At 54.8% G+C, this 25,955-nt stretch overlaps 1 protein-coding gene and 1 pseudogene across 2 annotated transcripts in view; both read left to right on the top strand.

Moving 5' to 3' along the window:
• Positions 1–6,336, top strand: part of LOC140900709 (cAMP-dependent protein kinase catalytic subunit alpha) — a 45,505-nt gene extending 39,169 nt beyond the window's left edge. The window contains exons 5-10 of the mRNA XM_073318385.2: positions 222–304; positions 1,041–1,167; positions 1,409–1,504; positions 1,622–1,744; positions 3,062–3,226; positions 3,996–6,336. Of these exons, the coding sequence (XP_073174486.1) occupies positions 222–304; positions 1,041–1,167; positions 1,409–1,504; positions 1,622–1,744; positions 3,062–3,226; positions 3,996–4,121 (720 nt within the window). The 3' untranslated portion in view covers positions 4,122–6,336. The remainder of the gene's footprint in view (positions 1–221; positions 305–1,040; positions 1,168–1,408; positions 1,505–1,621; positions 1,745–3,061; positions 3,227–3,995) is intronic.
• A 5,551-nt stretch (positions 6,337–11,887) lies between these two features.
• Positions 11,888–24,124, top strand: LOC140901069 (cAMP-dependent protein kinase catalytic subunit alpha-like; annotated as a pseudogene). Its single transcript, XR_013634859.1, has 8 exons — positions 11,888–11,897; positions 13,801–13,862; positions 15,646–15,774; positions 15,954–16,052; positions 22,629–22,711; positions 23,463–23,589; positions 23,832–23,927; positions 24,044–24,124. The product of XR_013634859.1 is annotated as a cAMP-dependent protein kinase catalytic subunit alpha-like (transcript).
• Positions 24,125–25,955: the final 1,831 nt, after the last annotated feature.

The raw sequence follows: 25,955 nt of genomic DNA, 5'->3' as shown, positions 1-25,955 counted from the left end.
GTTATCGCCCAGACAGCGGGTGCACTGCATTGTGTGCTATGGGGAAGCCAGGCCACTGCATCAGGCTCCCTTGGGGCATGTGGGGTTAGTGCCCTAAAAAGGACGGGGCTAATAAAGGAGCAGGGGTGTGGTGAGCAGCTTCATCCCGGTGTCACAGGCACTGACGGGGGGCCGGAGTGGCTCCATGCCTTGCACTCAGTTTCTGCTGCATTTCCTTCTAGGATAACTCCAATCTGTACATGGTGATGGAATACATCCCGGGCGGGGAGATGTTCTCCCACCTACGGCGGATCGGGAGGTTCAGGTGAGTGTTGCCACGGGAGCCGATGTTGGGGACAGTGTTGCTAATGGTTAGAGCTGGGTGGCGGTTAGACTCCTGGGTTGTATCCCTGGCTCAGGGAGGACAGTAGGATCTAGCACTTAGAGCAGAAGGACTGGGAGTCGGGACTCCTGCGTCCTATTCCTGCTTCCGCCATTCACTCCTTGTGGGAAGGGGGGAGAATCACTCTGTGCCTCAGTTTCCACAGCTGTAAATTTGGGATTGAGTTCAGTAGAGAACTAGACCTTTTATCCACTAGCAGCATCTGCAGCGACGCTGGCTTTGATCCTCCTGCTGCAGGGTGTGACCTGATCCCCAGCTGGGCTGGTCAGGAAGGGATTCCCCATGGGGAGAGCTGCTGAGGTCTTCTGCCAGCACTAGCCACAGTCAGTGGCAGGGATGCCAGGGCTAGATGAGGCCAGGCTGGATGGAGCTGGGGGTCCCTGTGTGTGTGTGTGTTGAGGCTAGCGGGGAGATGCTGGTCTGGGAGGGACTTGCCCTGGGTTGCCAGGCTGAATGGAGTCAGGGGTCTAGCAATGGTGGGTGGGATGTGTGCGCTAGGGCAGATGGGGCCACCAGGCCTAGAAGGTTTGGGGCATCTTGCCTGGGGATCTATAAGGAAGGTGAAGGTGGGGGCGGCAGGGGGCCGAGGGTGCTAGGCTGGCTGAGAGGGGGCGGATCTGGCCCGGGATGCCCACGTTCTCCTCCCACCTCATTGCAGTGAACCTCACGCCCGGTTCTACGCTGCTCAGATCGTCCTGACCTTCGAGTATCTGCACTCGCTGGATCTCATCTACCGAGACCTGAAGCCAGAGAATCTCCTGATAGACCAGCAGGGCTACATCGAGGTGATGCTGCCGCCCCCTCCCACTCCTTCCCGTCCCCATCCCAGCGCTGGCTCCTGGCTCCCTGCAGTGACCTCCTGCCTATCTAAGTCTCTCTCTGTTGCCATCCCCTTCTCAAAGCCAAGACACCCCCAGAAACATAACACGGCCAGAATACATCAGTCATCTGCTTCCTCCCTTCCCCTCCTGCTGTCACAGCCCCCGGGCTGATCCAGCTTCTCCCCTCTCTGTGTTTTGGCTCCAGGTGACGGATTTTGGTTTTGCCAAGCGGGTGAAAGGCCGAACCTGGACTCTGTGTGGGACCCCGGAATACCTGGCCCCCGAGATCATCCTCAGCAAGGTGAGCTGGGGAGGGCCTGTCTGCTGCCTGATCTCTAGCTGATCCTTGGCCACCAGGTGGTTTCCCCCCACACCTCAAATATTCAGTGCATGACCCTGGTCTGCTTTCCCTGGGCAGGGTTATAACAAGGCTGTGGACTGGTGGGCTCTGGGTGTCCTCATCTACGAGATGGCGGCTGGTTACCCCCCATTCTTCGCGGACCAGCCCATTCAGATCTACGAGAAGATTGTCTCTGGCAAGGTATTTGGGCTGGGAGAGGGGACACTTGTGTGATATTTTGAGGTGGGGTTCACCAGCAAAAGTGGGGTGCCAAGTCTCAGCAACGGACCAGAGAGATGCTCACACACTGCACCCCACACATGCTAATTCCCTCCCATGCTACCCCAATCCCCAAGACATGGGCATCCTCCCTGTCATGTATCCCATTCCCCTGCACCCCAACACATAGACCCTCCCTTGCCACATACCCCTGTTCTCCAACACATGGACATCCTCCCCATTGTGTCCCCCACACATGGACCCTCTCTCGCGACGTACCCCTACTTCCCCGACACATGGACTCCATCCCCCACCCCGTCACCATTGGGCTCCCTGTAACTCTCATGGGGACTCCTGGAACAGGTGCCTTTGGTTTTCTTATACACGGTTGTGAATTGCAAAACTCTCCTCAACCCTGCTATGTTTCAAGACTAAACGTTCCTTAAACACATCAGTCACCTCCAGGCACCTCATCACCATAGTAACCAAGAGCCCATAATATTCCTCTGCCCACCCCAGCGCCTTCTCGCCAAGGATCTCCAAGCACTCGTGTCGGACGCGGTCAGCTTTAAACCTAGTGGGGTTTTAAAAAAACAAAGTTGTGTGGCCTAGTGGAACTCAACAGGCCTGGGTTCTGTTTGCGGTTCTCCTACCAGCCTGCTGAGTGACCTTGGGCAAGTCACGTCTCCCTGTGCCTTAGTTTCCCCTTATGTAAAATGAGGATAGTGATGTGGCAGCCCTGCTTTGAGATCTGTGGAGGAAAAATGCTCAATAAGAGCTGGGGGGCTGCTGCTAATGAACCATTTCAGCTCCTGTGTCAGTCCTCAGTAGCCGCCCCCACTTCTTGTCCACTTATTGGGGGGAGGGATAGCTCTGCGGTTTGAGCATTGGCCTGCTAAACCCAGGGTTGTGAGTTCAATCCTTGAGGAGGCCATTTAGGGACCTGGGGCAAAAATTGGGGATTGGTCCTGCTTTGAGCAGAGGGTTGGACTAGATGACCTCCTGAGGTCCCTTCCAACCCTGATATTCTATGATTCTATTGTTCTGGAGTGTTTTTAAAGGGCTTGTTGTTTATTATTAGGTGTATTATGATAATGCCTACAAGTCCCAGTCATGGAGCAGGACCCCATTGTGCTAGGTGATGTACATATTAGGTGTATTACGGTCGTATCTCAGCCCCCAGGCATAGCCCAGGACCCCCCTGTGCTAGGGGCTGTACATTACTAGGTGTATCTATGAATCTAGCCACGAGGGCAGGGCAGGTAATAGCCAGACCTCTGTGTCTCCTCCCCACCCCAGGTCCGGTTCCCTTCTCACTTCAGCTCAGACCTGAAGGACCTGCTCCGGAACCTGCTGCAGGTGGACCTCACCAAACGCTTTGGCAACCTCAAGAACGGGGTCAACGACATCAAGAACCACAAGTGGTTTGCTACCACCGACTGGATCGCCGTCTACCAGAGGAAGGTAGGAGGGCGACGGCAGGCAGAGGAGAGCCTGGGTAACTCCCACCTGGTGCAGCCTCCATCAGCAGAAATTGAACCTGTGATCATCAGTGCCCAGGCCTCTAGGAGCGCATTGGTTCCTGGGACTCTGTAGCAGGGTGTTGTGGCTGGGTGCAACCACTAGGGGGAGATATGCTCACCCAGCATTGGTTTAAAGTCGGGTGCCTTCAGTCACCTGTTTGTAACATGGTGGCAAAAGCAAGGTCCTGTCCCCACCCCCTGAGGATAACAGCCTACTACTGCTGCTGCCAGCTAATGGCATTATTTCTCCATGTCTGGTGGGAGAGGGCTGGGCTGAAGGTCCTGATTAAAACCCTCCTGATGATGCAAGTGGGGGCTCTTACGGGGATCCAAGGGGCTCATGACCCCCTGCCCTTCCCTGATTGCAAAGTGAGAGGAGGGGGTTCTGGCTAGATAAACGGGGGCTTGAGGAGGCGCTGATCCTGCATCCCTCACCTGGTTGCGAAGAGGCCCGATCCTGTATCCTTAAGAGTGCTGGGGGCCCTGCTCATGGGCTCCTAAGCGGGGTCATGGGCTCCCCCTTCCATGATTGCAAAGTGTGTGGGTTTCTGGCTGGAGAGTAGGCGGGTGGGGGGGGGGCTGATCCTTGCCTGCCTTGTTGCAAAGTTGGGGCCTGATCATGCACCCCTAGCAGACCCAGGAGTGGGGGGGGAGATGCTAATGTTGATCCCTCACCTCGTTCCCAACCTCCCCCTCCCCTCCCTTTGCAGGTGGAAGCTCCCTTTATACCAAAGTGCAAAGGCCCCGGCGACACGAGTAACTTCGACGACTACGAGGAAGAGGAGATCCGGGTCTCCATCACTGAGAAGTGCGCCAAGGAGTTTGCTGAGTTCTAGGGCCAGCGGCAGCCTTCCCCCCCCTCCCCCCGCTCGGGAGGGTGCGCACGGAGCAGGTGGGGGCGGGGTTGATTTTGATCAGCAGAAAGACCCGAGTTCCTTGCCTGTGTATTTTATTTTTGTGGGTGGGGGGTAGGGATTTGCCTGGATCTGGTTTGGGGGGGAGTGGGAGACCCCTTATTCTAAACCTGTACTAAGTAAATGACAGTAGAGAAGGGCAGGAGTCTAATTTCTCCCATGCGCACCCCTGATGCCCCCACTTGCACATGCTTTCCTCCCCCCCGCCATCACAAGCCTGCCGCTCTCATCATCCCCCCCCTCACCGGGGGTTTAAACAGATCCCCCCCACACACACACACTCAGCTCCCACTGGTTACTTTCCACCCCCTCGCACCGATCCGGTTACCCCCACGCTGCCTCTTAATCCACACGTGCTGTACCCCCACCATCCTGGCCGGCTTTATTGGTGGCTTTTAGTTTTTGAAGGGGGGGCAGGGGGCGTATTTTGCCATCAAATTCCTACCCCCTACCCCCCCCCTAGATCTTCATGGCTATTTGCAAAGCCTTCTGGGAGCAGGGTGTGGAGCAAAGATGCACTGTCATGGCAGGTCAACATCTTGGCTTCCAGAATAGCTTTGAATTCTCCCCCCCCCACTCCCCCCCACACACACATACATGGGGAGTTGGTGGGGAGACAAAATCTCAGCCCCCCACCGTCACTCTGGAAAGAGGAAGAAGGAGGGAAATCTTGTCTCATTTTATAAACTTGGGGGGGGGCTCCTTTTTTTTCTTTTTTTCTTTTTTTTTTAAATGAAAAATAAGTAAATTAAACCTTATTTTCCTTTGGGGCATGGGGGGAAGAGGTTTTAAAAATCCAGGCTTGGGGCTGGGCTACCTTACCCTACATCAGCCCCTGCCATCCCTGGTGACACCTCCCTTCCCCTCTTCTTCCCCCCCCCACCCCGAATTTTAACTCTCCAAGCTTTGAATGTGTCTAGGTTTTAGCAAGGAAAAATGAGAGAGAGATCTGTTTTTGTTTTTTTTTCAGGTAGAATTTGACTGTATTTCCCCACCCCCACTGCTCTCTGCGGGGTGTCTGGTTTGGGGGTATCTTACACCAGCGGGGGGAGATCTGGGGGTCTGTTACAGGCTGGAATGGAGGTGCTGGGAGAGGGGATCTCCCTGGTGGGTTTTGGATTTTTAGCTCCCCTTAGAAATAAAATGCTGCTTTTTGAATCTGGGCTATGAATGTGAGCAGCCCCCCACCCTCACCCCTTCTTTGGTCTGTCCTCTTGTGTGTCGGGGTGGGGGGTGCAGGAGGATCTGGTTCTGGGGCACTTGGTTATTTTCGCCCAGGTCAGTGGGGGCTTGTACACTCTTCTCCCTCCCTCCCCCCATAGGCCAAATGGTGCCCTGCAGAAATAACCTTAAAGCCTGGGGCTCCATTCTGTACCTCCGATTTTATGCTTTCGATTTACGTTTTAAGATGACAAGGCGGGAGGAGATACCAGCAAATGGGGGGCAGGGGGGGCAAGGAACTCAAGATCCCAACTAGGCCCTGATCTCCCCACCCCCCCACACCCCCAGGGAGCGACTCCATTAGATCTGTGGTCAGGTTGGAGGGGGTGGGGGAAGGGTGCTGATACCTAGCCATGATCCTGCTTTATTTGGGAGGAGGGAAGGTGCGTGTGTGGGGGGGGGGGAGGGCTCTTGTTCTGTTCATTTACTTTTCTTCCTGTCTGATTCTTTACTTATCCTCCCTCCCCCACCCCCCCGCCCCCAATGCAGTGCATCAGTGGGGTGGTCCTGTTCTGACCCTCCCAGCCTGTCTCCCACTGTGTGTATTCACCAGCCGGTTGAATTTCTTGTTTCTCTCCGGGGCGAAGGTGTGTGAGCTTCTTTTGGTTTCATAGATAAATTATATATATTATAAATACATGAGCGCTGTCAGGAGCGGAGGGGGGAGCCCCGTGGCTAGCCCTCCCCCCTTCCCCTCAAATCCCCCTTTTCCACAAAGAAGCTTGAGAGTCCCGTCTAGAGGGTGAGGGTATCATCCGCCCCGCCCTGGGAAACACATCTGTGTCCGCCAACAAAACTTGTTTCACTGGAAAAAACAAAACAACCCCCCCAGCCCCCACTTCCTCTTTAACAGTGTGCTTTGTTGTCAACATATTTGAAACAATTACCAATAAAGTTTTGTTTAAAAAAAATAAAATCAGACTGGCATGTGGGCTGTTGGGCTCCAGGGGACAGTTGTCGTGGCTGGGATGAGCCGGGAGCTGTTCCTCTCCCCGGAGGCCCAAGGAGTTCAGGGATGGAGCCGGGGGGCCGGCGGCTGCCATAAGCGGGACCTGAACTCGCCTGGAGTTGGAAGCCCCAAGGGGCGAGTGTCCGCGCGTCAATGGGGTGGGGGGGCGTCTGGCCGATGGATAAACGGGCATCGCAAGCAGCAGCAGAGCGGTTATTTTATCTCGGTGTCTGGCGGGGGGCGACAGCTGCTGGAATACCATGGCCAGGTCTGACACCCACAATTTGAGAAGGAAGGGGAAAAATTGGAGAGGGGCAGAGAGTTGCCATGAGAACGATTAAATGGGGGGGAATCTGCCTTATGCTCAGAGGCAAGGAGCTTCTTAAAGCGAAGGTTAAGGGGTGCTGTGATCCCTGTCTTGAAGTACCCACATGGGGAATAAAACTGTGATAATGGGCGAGTCCCGCTAGCAGACGAAGGTCGAAGGAGAGCCAGTGGCTGGAAGCTGAAACTAGAAACATTCAGACAGGAAAAAAGGGCAGATTTTTAACTGGGGTGGGGAGAGGGGGTGTAATTAGCCATTGGAACAATTCACCAAGCATCGTGGTGGATTCTTCATCACTGACGCTGTTTAAATCGAGATGGGAGGTTTTTCTAAAGGATCAGCTCCAATTCCAACAGGAGTTGATTCAGGGAAGTCCTGTGGCCTGTGTTACGCAGGTCAGACGAGGTGCTCACAGTGGTCCTGTCTGAATCGATAATCTAGCCTTATGAGGCCGGGGCAGGAGAGGAGAACAGCTAGGCCTACCCCGGTGTGCAGCAATGCAGGGGATTGCCAGAAGCAGAATACTCTCCGCAAAGTGTGGATATGTGCACACCTTCCTTACTGCAGGGCAACTCCTGCCATGTGTGTGAATCTGCTTCCAAAGGGGATCAGATAATGAGACGCCAGCTAATTCCCTGTGTGGTGGTGGGGAGAGAGGAAACCCCTGTGAATGAAAGGTAGTTGATCAGGAATAAAATGAAAGTGATGAGCCCTTCCATACAGCCCCTCGCACAAGGGAGTTCCAAGTGCAATCGGGCTGGAAACTGATTGTGTTTTGAGAGAGAATTTGAGGGTTTCAAATTCAATCCCATTCTACATTGGAGTGAGAGCAGGACCTTGCTTTTCCCCAGCAGAGGTGAGTGCCCAAACCACTGGGTTACTGGGGGGAGGGGGGGAAGGGGATGAGACTGCCCGTCACTAACATATCATCTGTCAGAAGCTGTGATTATTTTTCCTCCTCCAAATGGAGCTATTCCTCCCCTCCCTTTGCCTGTTTCCGAGAGCCCTGGCTGCCGCACTTCCCCAAGAGTCGCCCTTGGAGCAATCTATGGCACTTTAAAGCAAATTGGAGAACTAAAATTGGTATCAAAGAGCCCAGTGTGCCAGACCAGGCATCTGTGAATGGAGAGTCAGGGCTTCCGGGGTGCAGATTGGGCAGTGGGGGGAGAGAGGGGCGCAGAACAGGCCAGCATGGTGAGAACAGGACAAAATAGAGTCTGAGCTTCCAAGGGACCGGTGGGATCATCTGGTCTGACCTCCTGGAGAACACAGGCCATAGGACTTCCCCCAAATGATTCCTGGAGCAGATCTCTTAGAACAGCATCCAATCTGGACTGCACAATCAAGGTAGGAACAGTTTGTGGGGCAGAGACAGGAAAGGGTGATGAGAGTTACAGAAACAGACCTGGATGGCATTCTAGAGCCACGAGCCCATTTCCCGTGTTGGTCTAGAGCAGGGGTGGGCAAACTATGGCCCAGGGGCTGTATCTGGCCCTCCAGACATTTTAATCTGGCCCTTGAGCTCCCACTGGGCAGCGGGGTCCAGGGTTTCCCCTCCTCCGCGTGGCTCCTGGAAGCATCGGCATGTCCCCCCTCTAGTTCCTACACATAGGGGCACGCTGCCCCCGCCCCAAGTGCCATCCCTGCAGCTCCCATTGGCCAGGAACCATAGCAATGGGAGCTGCAGGGGTGGTGTCTGAGGATGGGGCAGTGCACAGACCTGCCTGGCTGCACCTCTCCGTAGGAGCTGGAGCAGGGACATGCTGCTGCTTCTGGGAGTTGCTTGAGGTAAACACCGCCTGGCGCCTGCACCCACCCCACACCATTTTCCCAGCCCTGACCCCCCTCCCACCCTCCAAACCCCTTGGTCCCAGCCCGGAGCACCCTCCTGCACTCCCAACCCCTCATCTGCAGCCCCACCTCAGAGCCCGGACCCCCAGCTGGAGCCCTCACTCCCTTCCGCACCCCAACCCCCAATTTCATGAGCATTCATGGTCCGTCATAGAATTGCCACACCCAGATGTGGCCCGTGGGCCAAAATGTTTGCCCACCCCTGGTCTAGCGCCATGGGGCGCGATGCTGTTGTGTTCTAGAATGATGGGCCTAGATACTGCAGAGTTCTCATAACGGGCCCCCATGTGCCCTGGCATTCTAGAGGCAGGGCTTCAAACAGTGTGGTGTTCTAGAGCCGCAACCCAAAAGCTCCGCTGTGTTCTGGAGGGCTGGTCCAAACCCGGCAATATTCTAGAGTCACGGCCTAAGGCATGGAGGCATTCCAGAATATCATCCCGAGTGCTGTGACATTCGAGAGTCGTGTCCAGAAACACAGGGCTGGTCCAGAGCAGTCGCACCAAGCACAACGGCATTCTAGATACAATAATGTGGTAAGTCTGGAGGCCGGGTCCAAATGCTGTGGGATTCTAGAGTCGCAGCCCAAAGTAACGTGGCTTTCTAGAGCAATGACGCAAAATGACATGCTCTTTCTGGACACTGGTATTCTTCAGTATTTGCCCCCACATCCTGCAGTGTTCTAGATTAGCTGCCTGAAACACTTCAGCCCACCTAGGCTGCCTGGCCTGATTGTCTCGTCGGAGCTCTGTATTGATTTAGCTGGAATACAGGGGCCCAAAGGCGGTAACAGAACCCAGTCCCTCTCCCACATTAAACAAGGTTCGGGCGCTGGTATCCAGAGACCTCATCCTGCTCAGTCCCTTGGCAAACACCCCACTAAAAGTCCTACAAACCTCTTTGTAAAGAGAAAGAAGAGAAGGGAAACCAGCGACTGCGTTTGCGATGTGAAGTATTAAGCTGGGTTTTTGTTTCCACACGAGCTCTGGGTCCCTTTCCCTGGCGGTAGAGAGACGGTTTAGATGGAAACCCCCTTGTTTGACAGGCTCTGAAATGGTCATAACTGGGCTATGGAGCGGCACCTATTCAGCCCAGGGCTCTGGTAGACCCAGGGCTGGAACCGTTGGCTTCTGAGTCACAGGGCAGAGTGCTGGGCCCTGGGCTGCATTGCCCCCGCTGGAGCCAACCTCCAAAATGCTACGGCCATCATCTCCTGTTTCATTTTATTGAATGTATGTACAGTGCCGGGTGATCCCTGACCACACCCCAGTGTAAACACGAACAGCAAAATGCCATGGTGTTCTAGACTCAGGCTCCAGAATGCTGCAGCATGTTCTAGATTGACACTAAACTGTTGTGGGCTAAAACAATGCCAAAATACTGTTGTGATCTAGGTTCTAGAGGGCCTTCGCCCCAATAGCCTAGATCAGGAGTGGGCAAACTTTTTGGCCTGAGGGCCACATCAGGGAATAGAAATTGTATGGCGGGCCATGAATGCTCACAAAATTGGGGTTGGGGTGTGGGGAGGAGGGGGAGGGCTCTAGTTGTGGGTGTGGGCTCTGGGGGGGGATGAGAGGTTTGGGGTGAAGGAGGGTGCTCTGGGCTGGGACCGAGGGGTTCAGTGGGTGGGAGGGGGATCAGGGGTGGGGCAGAGGGTTGGGGCATGAGGAGAGGCTCAGGGGCACAGGCTCCAGGCAGTGCTTACCTCAAGCTGCTCCCAGAAGCAGCAGCAGTGTGTCCCTTCTCTGGCTCCTATGCGGAGGCGTGGCCAGGTGGCTCTGCGCGCTGCCCCATCTGCAGGCACCACCCCTGAAGCTCCCATTGGAGTGCTTAGGAGCTGGAGTGGGGCCATGCCGCAGCTTCCGGGAGCTGTGTGATGTGGCCCAAACACTGTACCCCATCTGGAGTGCTGGAGCGGGGCAAGCCCCAGACCCCGCTCCCCAGTGGGAGCTCGCAGACCGGCTTAAAAGGACTCGCAGGCCAGATCCAGCCCCCAGGCTGTAGTTTGCCCATCCCTGGCCTAGATCAATGAGGTCACTGGGTTCCTAAGCAAGTCCCCCAAACGCTGCCGTGTCTGGATCATTGGTCCAAAAAGTGTAGGTGTCCTAGAGCAAGGGTCCAGCACTGGCGCCCCCTAGTGATGGAGGGAGCTGCTTTAACCACAGGCAGGGTTAAAAGACAGACCCAGGCACCAACTCTCCTGGGAGACTTGGATTCTTTCCTACATTTTTCATTCTTTTTCTTTCATAGAATATCAGGGTTGGAAGGGACCTCAGGAGATCATCTAGTCCCACCCCTGCTCAGAAAGCAGGACCAATCCCCAATTTTTGCCCCAGATCCCTAAACGACCCACTCAAGGATTGAACTCACAACCTTGAGTTTAGCAGGCCAATGCTCAAACCACAGAGCTATCCCTCTCCCCTTTGCCTCTTTCTTTCCCACTTCCAGGACGAGGCACCTCCAGGGCTCTGGTCTCTGTTACACTTTGGTCAGCCCCCAGCCCTTACCCCATCCCGACCTTCCCCACTTTGCTCGAAACGCCCAAGGAAATTACCAAGGATTTAAAAGCTTTCCACGTGGACAAACTCCAAGCTGATCAATGCCAGACATGCTGGCTCCTTCCCTGCCTGCCAGTTCTGCAGCTGCTTCCCACACGCCAGGCTGGGGCAGCTGGGACTGCCGGGGGGTGTCCTTGGGGGGTCGGCAGGAAAGCGGGGTTGGGGGGTAGATCAGAGGATCTCAGCTCCTGGGGCCCGGAGCTGATGGGAGGGGGGGCTCATTCCCAGCACCGAGGGGTTTCGCTTAGCTTGACTGTCCCGGGGGATCATGGGAGTTCTTCAGAACGAGGCTGTGCGGGGGTCAGCACCGTCCCCCCTTATGGCTCTATTGATGCCCCACCCGCACCCACAGATCACCGGGGGGCCCTCAGCACTGGTCTGAGGCCCAGGACCCCAGGCTCAGGACTGAGCAAGTCCCAGCCACCGCCAGAGGCTGCTGAACATGGGTTGGGCTGGGGTCCAACCCCTCGTCCCAGGACAGCTCCTGCATGTCAGGGTGGCGGGCGGCGGGCCAGGAAATCTTTCACTTCCGGGGGGGCGGGGTTCACAGATCCCGATCCCACCCTCCTCCGCCCATCACAGGAGCAGGTGACAGACCACACCATTTTACTAGCCAGTCCCAGGGCGCCCCCCGCCCCCCCCAGTCACAGCCTCCAGCGTCAGGCCACAGCCACGGACCAGGCCTGACAGAACCCCAAGCCATTTTCCTTTGGACATTTATGTGTTGGATTATTGGAATTCGGGCTCAGTGGCAAGAGCCTTTAACTGCCGTCCCTGTGCCCCTGGCATGGGGCTGTGTTGTAGGGAGTTCCTGGGGGTGCAAAGGGGACACGCCCCCCCCAAAGATCTTCAAGGGGCCCCAAATTCTCGTCCGAAAAGCCAGAGGACGGACCAGGTTCTGCGGTGTCAAGCAGCAGACGTGCTGCAGCTGGGAGAGGTTTTATCCTTCACACCAACAAACATCACATCACAGGAGCCAGACTGGACCGTAAACCCCACCATTTCCCAGGGGTCTGACTTGCCCCTTCCGGGGAGGTGGGGGGCTTTTGACATAGTGACCTGCCAGGGCCACAAAAGAGCCACATGCAACCGAGTTGGGATTGAAGGGCATTGGCAGAACTGAGAGGGGGAGCCCAGGGCTCGGCTAGCAGTGGGCTGCAACAGTGTGAGGGCAGTGGGTGCTTGTCTCCTCCCCTTTGGCTGCCTGAGGGTGCGGCTGAGCTGGAAGTCCCTCTACCTGGAGTGGTAATTGGACAATCTGCCCCCCTGGGTGTGGTCTTGGTCTCCTTCCCTCCAGCAGTGAATCAGTCACATCTATAAGATGTCGTCCTGCTTCGCTGGTGCATTTCAGGCCCTTGCCTGGCCCATTTCTCAGCCCTTTCTTTAGGGCAGGGATGACAGGATTAGAGCGCAGTGATGCCGGGTTTCCACAGAAGTGTTGCTATTTAGTGATTAAAGTGGGGGGCTCCTGGGGTTCTGTCTCCAACTCTGGGAAGGGAGTGGGTTGTAATGGAGAGAGTGGGGTGGCAGGGAGTTGACTCCTGGGTTGTGCATCTGTGACCCCCAAGAACTGCAGCACCCACATCTGGATCTAGGCTCTGAGCTTGTCCCCTCCCTGGCGTCTCAGCACCAATGATCCCCGGTGGAGGCAATTAACTTTATGCACCTCCGGTGTGGGGGAGACTTCCTGTGATGGTGGGGGCAGGGGTGAGCTCTGGGTTCAAAGCCAGTCCCCTGCTGCTGCTCTGTGCTTGGCCTCGCTGCTGCAGCCATTCAAATCCCGTGGGCATCTCTTGCACTGTTAAGAGCTGCGGGACTTGTCCCTGTTGGGAGCAGCAGGAGGCAGCGAAGATAAAAGGGGCTCTCAGTACCAAATATCCCTCCAGATGCTGCAGATTGCTCCAACCCTCATCCCGCTTCCTCCCTCCCATGGTTCTGGGATCTGGCAGCAAGGACAGGGAGCCCGGCTGGCGAAGGAAGGTCCACCTGGCTGGATGCCAGAGAGTGGGACACTTGGTTGGTCCCAGGCTGCTGCTGTGGCTTTGGCAGGTTGTTTTAACCCCTTTGTGGGCAAAGCCCAACTGGGGTTTGTGACTTTCATGGGTGTTTGTGTGTGTGTGGAGCACCCCCTTGTGGGCTGTTGGTGTCATTGATCTGTGAGGCCTGCATGGTTGAGAGAAGGCTACACACAGGCCTCTGCCCTTTGAGCTAAGGGGGAATCTCCTTCCCCTTCACCCCCCTTTGCTGGCAGCAGTAGTAGATCCTGTATCCTCCCATTAGGGCAACGTGATCCACGCATCTTAACGTCCTTTGACTGGAGGGTTGTACGAGTGTCTCCTTGTGGGGTGCAGGTTGTGTGTCGAGGGGCGTGGAACAGGCACCCCAAGTGGGGGGATAGAGGCACAAGTGCATTAGCCCTCCCTGACGGGACTGTTCGGTCTGTCTAGGGGCAGGCACGGGGGTGGCGGTATTGCGGGAGCGCACCCGCATGGATCTCTCTCTCGCCAATCCTCAGCTGAGCTGCCCTTTGTAGCCAATCAGGCACCGCCATCCTGCTGATACGCTTAAAATCCCTGGCCCTGTTGTGACTGTGTGCCTCTTCGCTGAGCCGGGGTGGGGCTGAAAGGGGAGCTTTGTCCACCAGGCTGGGTGCCCCCCCTCCTGACTCCTCATGCTGCTCCCTCTCTCTTTCCCTTACAGTGAAGGAGTTCCTAGCCAAAGCCAAAGAAGACTTCCTCAAGAAATGGGAGAACCCCTCCCAGGTACTGTGCCCCCAACCCAGATCACCCCCAACCGCCGCCTAATCAAGGCCTTTGCAGCCCCAGGCTGATTACTTGGCAGTCACCCCCTGGATCTCTTTCCACCTTGCCACACAGCCTCCGCTGAGGGTCTGGGGTTATTTTTGCTCCTGGGGGGCAGGGCTGAGTGGACCCATGTTGCTCTTCTGCCCCTCTTACCCCCACCAATCTGCCCTCTGGTAACTGAAGGGCCAAGAACTCTGTAGTTTCGACTCCTCTCTGCTGTGGGAGGGGGACACTAACCATGGTTGAGAGATCCAGATCCTCCTGATCCAGGCTGTCTCCCCCTCCCGCATCCTCCTTCCAAGGCTCCAGTGCGGTCGCCCAGCCCAGCCCCAGATTGGCTCCCAGGGGGGTTGTGCTAACAGGGACCCTGTTCAAAGGGCCTCCATTTGCTGTCTGCGCTTGAGCGCAGTGCCCCAGTGCCCTGGGTCTGTCCCCTCTGGAAATCCCGCCTGGGGTGGTTGTGGGTAATTCCTGAGGCAGAGCTGCTGGTCCCTCTGCAGCACTGTCACTTTGCTAGTCCTCCCGCACACCCTGTGTCATTAACATCATGGCACAGATGGGGAAACTGAGGCCCAGAGGGGAAAGGGACTTGGGAGACAGGCCCATCCTTGCTTACAGACAGCCCCCCAACCTGAAGCAAATACTCACCAGCAACCACACACCACACACCAGAACCACTAACCCAGAACCTATCCTGCAACAAAGCCCGTTGCCAACTGTGTCCACAGATCTATTCAGGGGACACCATCACAGGGCCTAATCACATCAGCCACACTATCAGAGGCTCGTTCACCTGCATATCTACCAATGTGATATATGCCATCATGTGCCAGCAATGCCCCCTGCCATGTACATTGGTCAAACTGGACAGTCTCTACGTAAAAGAATAAATGGACACAAATCAGATGTCAAGAATTGTAACATTCAAAAATCAGTTGGAGAACACTTCAATCTCTTTGGTCACTCGCTTACAGACCTAAAAGTGGCAATTCTTCAACAAAAAAACTTCAAAAACAGACTCCAGCGAGAGACTGCTGAATTGGAATTAATTTGCAAACTGGACACAATTAACTTAGGCTTCAATAAAGACTGGGAGTGGATGGGTCATTACACAAAGTAAAACTATTTCCCCATGTTTATTCCCCCCCTCCCTCCCCTCCTCCCCCCCGCCACTGTTCCTCACACGTTCTTGTCAACTGCTGGAAATGACCCACCTTGATTATCACTACAAAAGGTTCCCCCCTTCCCCTGCTCTCCTGCTGGAAATAGCTCACCTTACCTGATCACTCTCATTACAGTGTGTATGGTGACACCCATTGTTTCATGTTCTCTGTGTATATAAAATCTCCCCACTGTATTTTCCACTGCATGCATCCAATGAAGTGGGCTGTAGCCCACGAAAGCTTATGCTCAAATAAATTTGTTAGTCTCTAAGGTGCCACAAGTCCTCCTTTTCTGTCTTCATATCAATGTTCTCAAGAACAACCCCAGTGCGGGGCTAGCGGGTGCTGTGCTGCAGGGAGTGGCGGGCTCAGTAGGGAGCGCTCTCCCATCACAGTCAGTGCTGACCCTGGAGGGGCTGCCTTTCTGGTGAGCTATAAAAACCGAAGCTCTGAGCCCCTCATGGTCAGTAAAGACCCCGCCGGTCTTGCAGTGCAAATCCCACTGTCGCGAGCAGGTTCCTTCCTGATGCCCCCAGGACCAGTCTGGCCCCACATCACATTTGTTTTCCCCCTTCCAGAACACAGCCAGTTTGGATCAGTTTGATCGAATCAAGACCCTGGGCACAGGCTCATTTGGGAGGGTGATGCTGGTGAAACACAAAGAGACCGAGAATCACTATGCCATGAAGATCCTGGATAAGCAGAAGGTAAGACACTGGGGGCTGCCGTAGAGATCTGCCCTGGGGCCGTGGACTCCCCAGTGCGGGGGAGAGATTTGGGGCTGAATCCTGCGTGGGGATGCTGGAGAGGGGAGTGCGTGCGAGGCATAGGGGGTGCTGTGCCAGCAGAGGAAGATCTGATGTTGCTACTTCCTTTTCTCTCCCAGGTAGTGAAGCTGAAACAAATTGAGCACCCCCTCAACGAGAAACGGATCCTCCAGGCCGTCAACTTTCCATTCCTCGTCAAGCTAGAGTATTCTTTCAAAGTAGCTGTCCTTCGCTTGCCAGCCCGGCCCTGGGCTCTGTCTGCCCCCGACTCCCACAATCCCCTTGATTTATTTCCTATTTAAAACCAAAGTTGTGCTGAAGGGGTTGAAGGGCACAGTCTGCATCTCTTGTATCCTGAGAACAAACCTTCCTGGCGTGACAAGTTTGGAGCTAAGAAAAATCAGTTTGGATCATTCCCCTTTTTCACTCTCTTCTGTTCTGCTTTTGACTCCAGGTTTTGAACAGTGATGCTTCCCCCCGCAACCTGGTCAGTTTTGCTTTCGTTCCTAGTCAGTTTCAGTTTCCGGCTCCCATGCGCTGGCCCTAGGGCATGAGGTCTGGCTTGCAGGGGAGTCTCAGAGGAAGTCCTAACTTAACTTCATGCAAAATTGGCTTTGTGGAGACTTTGAAACCATCACGTGGGATCGTTTCCTCCTGATGGAGTTTCTGTGAAAGCTAAAATTCAGGCCCCAGCGATGGGGCTTGGAACCTCTTCCCTGAACCTGGATCTTGGGGCCTGTGAGCTACACTCTGTGTGTAGGAGGGAGAGCAAAAGTAGTTGTGCCTTAGAGCTGTGGCTGGTCTGATTAAAGAGGGGCTGGCTCTGAAGGGAGATCTGTCTCCTGTCTGTCAGCCTGAGATTAGTGGGTTGTAGCGAGGAAGAGTTCTCAGCTCAGAGGAGGCTGCAGGATAAATTGCAGCCCCTGCGGGAGCCTGGAGGCTAGGGTGAAGGGCGTGTTAGCAGCAGGCAGTGCTGGCAGAGTCGTTTTCTTGGGGCCCCTCATCATTCTAGGGTTAAATAGCTTTGATCTTGGCCCCTTGTCTGTGGAAGCTGCTACAATGGAAATGTCACTCCTGCTCAGTTCTGTGTAGCTCTCGGGTGACACAGTGGCACTGGGGCTAGCGGCTGCTGTCACACAGGCTGGCTCGCTGAGCCAATCGCTTCTCCTATGACAGCGTAAAATAAATACCTGAATCCGCGGGTGTAAATATGGGAGAACTTTGTTGAAATCAATGTGACTGCTCTGGATTTACCCCTCTGAGCTAGGAGTCTGTCCTGGTACGTGCTGACTGGGCCCTATCAAGGTACCACTAGGGTGTTGGGGCCTGTTTAGTTGGTAGAGGGTCAGGAAGGCCCATGTCATGCAGACCAGAACTGCCTGAGCAGGGAGACCAAGGATGGGCTACGCTGCCAAGGCTGAGCTCCCTTCGTCCCCTTAGAGACAGCAGGGTTCAGGCATTGTTCTCCGTACACTCTTGGGCACCCACCTTTACACTAGTCCTGGGGCTCAAGGGGTAACCCTCTTAATTTAAGCACCCACCCTCACCCTTCCATGGGCTCAGGGCGACTCCTCACACTCTGCGGGTTTGCAGGGTGTTTTACCAGTGAAAGAGCTTCACACAGAAATATCCTTAACCTCTGTTTATTAACAGTTACTGTCACGGACTCACAGGTCGTGCCCACTCTTGGCCCCGTGCAGGCCTTGGGGGGAACCCCTTCAGTGCGACAGCCCTTCTCGGGGATCCAGTCTCTCTCGGGGTTAAGCCCCTCCTTCTCCTGGAACCGCACCTCTCTGAGCCTTAGCACACCTGTCTCTCACCGGGGGCCCCCTCAGGGAGTCCACTGGCTCTGGACCCCCGGGGCCTCCACTCCCAGAGGGAATAATGCAACCCTGTTCTCTAGACTGGAGCGCCTCTCAGCCGGCGTAAAACAGGAGGGTTTATTGAGCGTCTGAACACAGCATAGGAAACTCTCAGGGCCCTCAGGCCTGCCCTCCCCCAGCACAGCACATCCAAGTCTCGCCTGCATCGAGGTGAGCTCTGCCTGCTCTCTCTCTCCAGTCCCGAGGCCCCCTGCTTCCCAGCTGGGCATCTGATATCACTTCCTCCAAGCCCCGCCTCTGTCCATTGTCTTCTCTCCTGGTAAGCAGGGTTCCCTGGGCCTCCTCTCCTCTCAGCCCTCCTTTGGCCCCCTCTGGCTGGAACTGCCTGGTCAGGTGACCCGGGTCCTCTCTTCACAGCCCATTGTCTTCCCTCTGGCCAGAGCCAGCTGTGACTCCTGAGCTGGGCCTCCTGGTCACCAGGTCACCAGTCACTGGGGTATCCATTCTCCAGGCCATTGGCCGGGGTCCCAAGTTCCATCCCTGGTCCTCTGTAACAACAAACAACAAAGCCTGGGAATCAAGCAGGGAGAACTGGAAGTCCTGGCACAGTCAAGGAATTATGATGTGATTGGAATAACAGAGACTTGGTGGGATAACTCACATGACTGGAGTACTGTCATGGATGGATATAAACTGTTCAGGAAGGACAGGCAGGGCAGAAAAGGTAGGGGACTTGCACTGTATGTAAGGGAGCAGTATGACTGCTCAGAGCTCAAGTATGAAACTGCAGAAAAACCTGAGAGTCTCTGGATTAAGTTTAGAAGTGTGAGCCACAAAGATGATGTCCTGGTGGGAGTCTGCTATAGACCACCGGACCAGGGAGATGAGGTGTACGAGGCTTTCTTCCGGCAACTCACAGAAGTTATTGGATCGCAGGCCCTGGTTCTCATGGGAGACTTCAATCACCCTGATATCTGCTGGGAGAACAATACAGCGGTGCACAGACAATCCAGGAAGTTTTTGGAAAGTGTAGGGGACAATTTCCTGGTGCAAGTGCTGGAGGAACCAACTAGAGGCAGAGCCCTTCTTGACCGGCTGCTCACAAACCGGGAAGAATTAGTAGAGGAAGCAAAAGTGGATGGGAACCTGGGAGGCACTGACCATGAGATGGTTGAGTTAAGGATCCTGACACAGGGAAGAAAGGAGAGCAGCAGAATTGCGGATCCTGGACTTCAGAAAAGCAGACTTTGACTCCCTCAGGCAACTGATTGGCAGGATCCCCTGGGAGAATAACATGAGGGGGAAAGGAGTCCAGGAGAGCTGGCTGTATTTTAAAGAATCCTTATTGAGGTTACAGGGACAAACCATCCCGATGAGTAGAAAGAATAGTAAATATGGCAGGCGACCAGCTTGGCTTAACAGTGAAATCCTTGCTGATCTTAAACACAAAAAAGAAGCTTACAAGAAGTGGAAGATTGGACAAATGACCAGGATACAGTATAAAAATATTGCTCGGGCATGCAGGAGTGAAATCAGGAAGTCCAAATCACCCTTGGAGTTGCAGCTAGCAAGAGATGTAAAGAGTACCGAGAAGGGTTTCTTCAGGTATATTAGCAACAAGAAGAAAGTCAAGGAAAGTGTGGGCCCCTTACTGAATGAGGGAGGCAACCTAGTGACAGCGGATGTGGAAAAAGCTAATGTACTCAATGCTTTTTTTGCCTCTGTCTTCACGAACAAGGTCAGCTCCCAGACTACTGCGCTGGGCAGCACAGCATGGGGAGGAGGTGGCCAGCCCTCTGTGGAGAAAGAAGTGGTTTGGGACTATTTAGAAAAGCTAGACGAGCACAAGTCCATGGGGCCGGATGCGCTGCATCCGAGAGTGCTAAAGGAGTTGGTGGATGTGATTGCAGAGCCATTGGCCATTATCTTTGAAAACTCATGGTGATTGGGGGAAGTCCCGGACAACTGGAAAAAGGCTACTGTAGTGCCCATCTTTAAAAAAGGGAAGAAGGAGGATCCTGGGAACTACGGGCCAGTCAGCCTCACCTCAGTCCCTGGAAAAATCATGGAGCATGTCAAGGAATCAATTCTGAAGCACTTAGAGGAGGGGAAAGTGATCAGAAACAGTCAGCATGGATTCACCAAGAGCAAGTCATGCCTGACTAACCTAATTGCCTTCTATGACGAGATAACTGGCTCTGTGGATGAGGGAAAGCAGTGGACGTGTTGTTCCTTGACTTTAGGAAAGCTTTTGACACGGTCTCCCACAGTATTCTTGCCAGCAAATTAAAGAAGTATGGGCTGGATGAATGGACTATAAGGTGGATAGAAAGCTGGCTAGATCCTCGGGCTCAATGGGTAGTGATCACTGGCTCCATGTCTAGTTGGCAGCCGGTATCAAGTGGAGTGCCCCAAGGGTTGGTCCTGGGGCCAGTTTTGTTCAATATCTTTATAAATGATCTGGAGGATGGCGTGGACTGCACCCTCAGCAAGTTTGCAGATGACACTAAACTGGGAGGAGAGGTAGATACGCTGGAGGGTAGGGACAGGATACAGAGGGACCTAGACAAATTAGAGGATTGGGCCAAAAAAAATCTGATGAGGTTCAACAAGGACAAGTGCAGAGTCCTGCACTTAGGATGGAAGAATCCCATGCACCACTACAGACTAGGGACCGAATGGCTCGGCAGCAGTTCTGCAGAAAAGGACCTAGGGGTTACAGTGGACGAGAAGCTGGATACGAGTCAACAATATTCCATTGTTGCCAAGAAGGCCAATGGCATTTTGGGATGTATAAGTAGGGGCATTGCCAGCAGATCAAGGGACGTGATCGTTCCCCTCTATTCGACATTGGTGAGGCCTCATCTGGAGTACTGTGTCCAGTTTTGGGCCCCACACTACAAGAAGGATGTGCAAAAATTGGAAAGCGTCCAGCGGAGCGCAACAAAAATGATTAGGAGACTGGAACACATGACCTATGAGGAGAGGCTGAGGGAACTGGGATTGTTTAGTCTGCGGAAGAGAAGAATGAGGGGGGATTTGATAGCTGCTTTCAACTACCTGAAAGGGGTTCCAAAGAGGATGGATCTAGACTGTTCTCAGTGGTAGCGGATGACAGAACAAGGAGTAATGGTCTCAAGTTGCAGTGGGGGAGGTTTAGGTTGGATATTAAGAAAAACTTTTTCACTAGGAGGGTGGTGAAACACTGGAATGCGTTACCTAGGGAGGTGGTGGAATCTCCTTCCTTAGAAGTTTAAGGTCAGGCTTGACAAAGCCCTGGCTGGGATGGTTTAGTTGGGGACTGGTCCTGCTTTGAGGTCCCTTCCAACCCTGATATTCTATGATTCTATGAAACTCCCTCTCCCATCACCTCGTTCAACCAGTAACAAGCAGGGAAACTGAGTCCCACCCCCTCTGCATGCAAACCATTGAAAAAAACAAGGAAAAACCAAGAGAACCCCCCACTTCATCACAGTTGCCAGAAGAGAATACACATGCTACTCATACAATGCCCATCACTCCCAATAAGGCAGGTCACCTTTCCTTGCTGGCCAGTCAGGATCAGGTCATCCTGGGACTCCAGCTTCTGCACGGTGTGCTTGGCAGGGTGTTGAGGTCTGGTAGCGCTGATCTTGGGCTGTGTCCTGGAGCTGGTTCCCAAGAACTTCCTTTTGGACCCCAGTTTATAGAGTGAAACTTGAGTCCTGCTTAGCTCTACCTTAACCCATCATTTTACTGAAGTATTACAAAATAATTCTCTGACCAATCCAAACATAGTGTGAAGCAATTCTTTACCCAGGCGCACCTTGCCACCTTTTTTGATGTACACCTGGCAAAATTAGTTATATAACAGAAACAATCAAAGAACCAGACCGATAAACAACAGAGAAGCAGAGACCAGAAAGGGAAAACAATCAAGAGGTAGAGATTTCACACCCACACTGCTGCTAAGTGATCTTTGAGCATCCTAAGATCTGTTTCTTTGCCTGGTGATGCTGGGCACTCTTCGGACAGGAGCCTTCTTAATAGCCCGATATTCCATTGTTTTGATATAATTTAGATGGAATGTGAGGATGTGACTTTCTTCTTCTTGGCTCCTGCTCTCCTAATGTGGCTGCAGAAAAAGGTCTCTGACCATCCAGCATGGGGCGCTGTGCCCATGCCCCAGCTGGACCCTCTTTCCAGGGCTAGCTGGAAAATGATACAGGGCTCGAGGGCAGGGGCAGTGGTCGCCGCTGGCTTGTGCACGGGTGCTTAGTGCTCATGTTCTCATCACTGAGCCGGGTCGGGTCTCACTAGCGGAATGGCTTTGTTGGGCTCAGCGGAGTTACTTCGGAGGCTGCTCTTTGACTTTGCAGCCCTGAGAGAGGATGGAGCCAGCCTGGTCAATTTCACACTCTGCTTCTGACAAGTTTCACTTCCTGCTTCTGCTCTTTTGGGGTGTCCGACCTGGCGGCACGTTGGGTTTCCCCTTTGATCATAGACATCGCAGCTGGGAAATCCATCTTGTCCCCGCCCGTCCCTGCCCCTAAACCAGAGGAGGGGAGGGGTTGAATTTTCTAGGGCTCTAGTATGAAATATTCCAAGCAAATAAAGCTTGCGCCCTCTCATTAGTGAGTCTGTTCCCCAGCCGCATCTGTGCAGCAACTCCCACTGCAGGTGTGTGCCTGGGACCTTCGGCACCATGGCGCAACCCCTCTGGCCCTTGAGCCAAAGGAGTAACAGCAGCAGCTGGTGGCAGTAGTAGGCTGTTATCGCCCAGACAGCGGGTGCACTGCATTGTGTGCTATGGGGAAGCTAGGCCAGTGCATCAGGCTCCCTTGAGGCATGTGGGGTTAGTGCCCTGAAAAGGATGGGGCTAATAAAGGAGCAGGGGTGTGGTGAGCAGCTTCATCCCGGTGTCACAGGCACTGACGGGGGGCCGGAGTGGCTCCATGCCTTGCACTCAGTTTCTGCTGCATTTCCTTCTAGGATAACTCCAATCTATACATGGTGATGGAATATATCCTGGGCGGGGAGATGTTCTCCCACCTACGGCGGATCGGGAGGTTCAGGTGAGCGTTGCCACGGGAGCCGATGTTGGGGACAGTGTTGCTAATGGTTAGAGCTGGGTGGCGGTTAGACTCCTGGGTTGTATCCCTGGCTCAGGGAGGACAGTGGGATCTAGCACTTAGAGCAGAGGGACTGGGAGTCGGGACTCCTGCATCCTATTCCTGCCTCCGCCATTCACTCCTTGTGGGAAGGGGGGAGAATCACTCTGTGCCTCAGTTTCCACAGCTGTAAATTTGGGATTTAGTTCAGTAGAGAACTAGACCTTTTATCCACTAGCAGCATCTGCAGCGACGCTGGCTTTGATCCTCCTACTGCAGGGTGTGACCTGATCCCCAGCTGGGCTGGTCAGGAAGGGATTCCCCATGGGGAGAGCTGCTGAGGTCTTCTGCCAGCATTAGCCACAGTCAGTGGCAGAGATGCCAGGCTAGATGGAGTCATGCTGGAAGGAGCTGGGGGTCCATGGGTGTCTGTATTGAGGCTAGGGGCGAGACGCTGGTCTGGGAGGGGCTTGCCCTGGGTTGCCAGGCTGGATGGAGTCAGGGGTCTAGCAATGGTGGGTGGGATGTGTGTACTAGGGCTAGTGGTCTGGCTTGGGCAGATGGGGCCACCGGGCCAATAAGGGTTGGGGCATCTTGCGTGGGGATCTATAAGGAAGATGAAGGTGGGGGCGGCAGGGGACCAAGGGTGCTGGGCTGGCTGAAAGGGGGCGGATCTGGCCCGGGATGCCCACGTTCTCCTCCCACCTCATTGCAGTGAACCTCACACCTGGTTCTACGCTGTTCAGATTGTCCTGACCTTCGAGTATCTGCACTCGCTGGATCTCATCTACCGAGACCTGAAGCCAGAGAATCTCCTGATGGACCAGCAGGGCTACATCGAGGTGACGCTGCCGCCCCTCTTCCACTCCTTCCCGTCCCCATCGCAGCGCTGGCTCCTGGCTCCCTGCCGTGATCTCCTGCCTGTCTAAGTCTCTCTCTGCTGCCATCCCCTTCCCAAAGCCAAGACACCCCCAGAAACATAACACGGCCAGAATACATCAGTCATCTGCTTCCTCCCTTCCCCTCCTGCTGTCACAGCCCCCGGGCTGATCCAGCTTCTCTCCTCTCTGTGTTTTGGCTCCAGGTGGCGGATTTTGGTTTTGCCAAGTGGGTGAAAGGCTGAACTTGGACTCTGTGTGGGACCCCGGAATACCTGGCCCCCGAGATCATCCTCAGCAAGGTACTCTGGGGAGGGCCTGTCTGCTGCTTGATCTCTAGCTGATCCCTGGCCACCAGGTGGTTCCTTCCGGTTCCCAAATATTTGGTGAGTGACCCTGGCCTGCTTTCCCTGGGCAGGGTTATAACAAGGCTGTGGACTGGTGGGCTCTGGGCATCCTCATCTATGAAATGGCAGCTGGTTACCTTCCTCCTGCCTGAGGGCCTGACTCACCATTGCCCCGCCCTGACCTAGGACTTGGGCTTACTATGTTTATTTCTGCCCTCACAAAGGTCGCAGAGGAAGACACCCACGGCCGGACTAATTCCCTGCAAGACCTCTTCCCGAATTTAGTGAGGCGGTGATGTTCCCTGCTGCCCCAGAGAGAGATGAGTCCCAGCTAACCTCTCTACACGTGGTGGAGAACCTGGGCATGATCCCTCGACCCCTGTGAGCCAATGGGCCACTCTTTTGGCCCCATACTTGACCAGGACAGCCCAAACAGTATACAGTGGGCTGTCTACGGAGGATGCAAGGGACTAGCCAGGTAAAGGCAGCAATCCTGGATGCCTTGGACGTCAGCCCAGAAACCTTTCAGCAGCTGTTCCAGAGCCAGACCTACCCCACAGGCACCAGACCCAAGAGCTGAAGGAAGCGTGCAAGCAGTGGCTATAGCCAGAGAGGAGGACCGCGGATGAGGTCACGGAGCAAATTATTTTAGAACAGTTCATACACATCCTCCCGGCGCGAGGAAGGGCCTGGGCGCTTCGCCATCGGCCAGCGACACTAGCCGCCACAGTCGCATTGATGGAAGACTTCCTCGTGGCCAAAGCGCTGGTGGGGCCAGCTACCAGAGCGCATCCCCCAGGGCCAGAGCTCCCTAACCCCGAAAAGAAAGGGGACACTCAGACCAAAGTGCGGAGCCTCCCCTACGGGCAAGAGGCTTGCTTTGGGCCAGATGCCCTGAACTCCCACCTCGACAAGGATCTGTGCCTCCCATGCTGAGTGTCTCGAGGATCAATCAGAGTCCCCCCAGGGGTCCGATGGGAGCCCCCACCCGGGGTGATCGCTCGGAACTTGGGCCCTGTTTTTTATGCAGGAAATATGGACATTTACAGCGTGACTGCACTGAGATGGACTGCAGGTTCGGCCACGTCTGTGTGGAAGAGACCCGGCTGCCAAAGGCCCTAAGATCATGGTTCCGGTAGTTGTTGGGGACCACCCAATCCTAGCCCTGATTGATTCGAGCTGTGGCCAGACGCTAATCCGTCAGACCTTGGGGCCCCAGGGCGACCCCCACCTGGGGACAATCCGGCTGCAATGCATCCACAGCGACGTGCAGCCCTACCCCAGTGCCCGGATCCTGCTAATGGTGGCCGGGGTCACAAGACGGATGGTCATCGGTCTGGCTCCTCGACTAGCCTACCTGGTGATTCTGGGGCATGACTGGCAGGCGTTTGAGGAGATCCTCCGCTCGACCTCTCCGTTGGAAGGAGATTGCCCCAAGGCCCAACCAGAGGAGGAGGAGGCCCCGGACCCCGAGAAAGGGACTGAGGAATCTGAGGACCTCCCACCTGGGCTGGCTGTCAAACTCTGACTTAACACTGACTTTTGCCGTGACCAAAGAGCAGACCCCACCCTTAGTCGGGCCTATGAACAACTAGCTGCTGTCAGTGGGGCCGAGATTGACCCGCATCGTGCAAATCAGTGGTCCTGTTTTGAGCTACGCCATGACCATCTTTACCGGGTGGAACGGGATCCCCGCACAGAAGAACCACAGACCCTGCTGCTGGTGCCTCGATGCCACTGACGAGCAGTAATGAAGCTCGCACACGACATCCCTGCCGCAGGGCACTTGGGCCATGAAAAGACCCACACCCAGATTTTGACACAGTTCTTTTGGCCCGGCGTTCACCAGGAGGTGAGGAACTATTGTAGCTCCTGCCCGGAGTGCCAATTAGTGGCTCCCCCACAGGTACCCAAGGCCCTTTTGGTTCCCATGCCCATAGTGGAGATGCCCTTTGAGCGGATGGCCAGGGACCTGGTGGGCCT

Source organism: Lepidochelys kempii, chromosome 20 (genome assembly GCF_965140285.1).
Source record: "Lepidochelys kempii isolate rLepKem1 chromosome 20, rLepKem1.hap1, whole genome shotgun sequence".
NCBI classification, from domain to species: domain Eukaryota; kingdom Metazoa; phylum Chordata; order Testudines; family Cheloniidae; genus Lepidochelys; species Lepidochelys kempii.
Note: the sequence above shows the minus strand (reverse complement) of the source record. Positions and strands in the feature narration are given on the sequence as shown.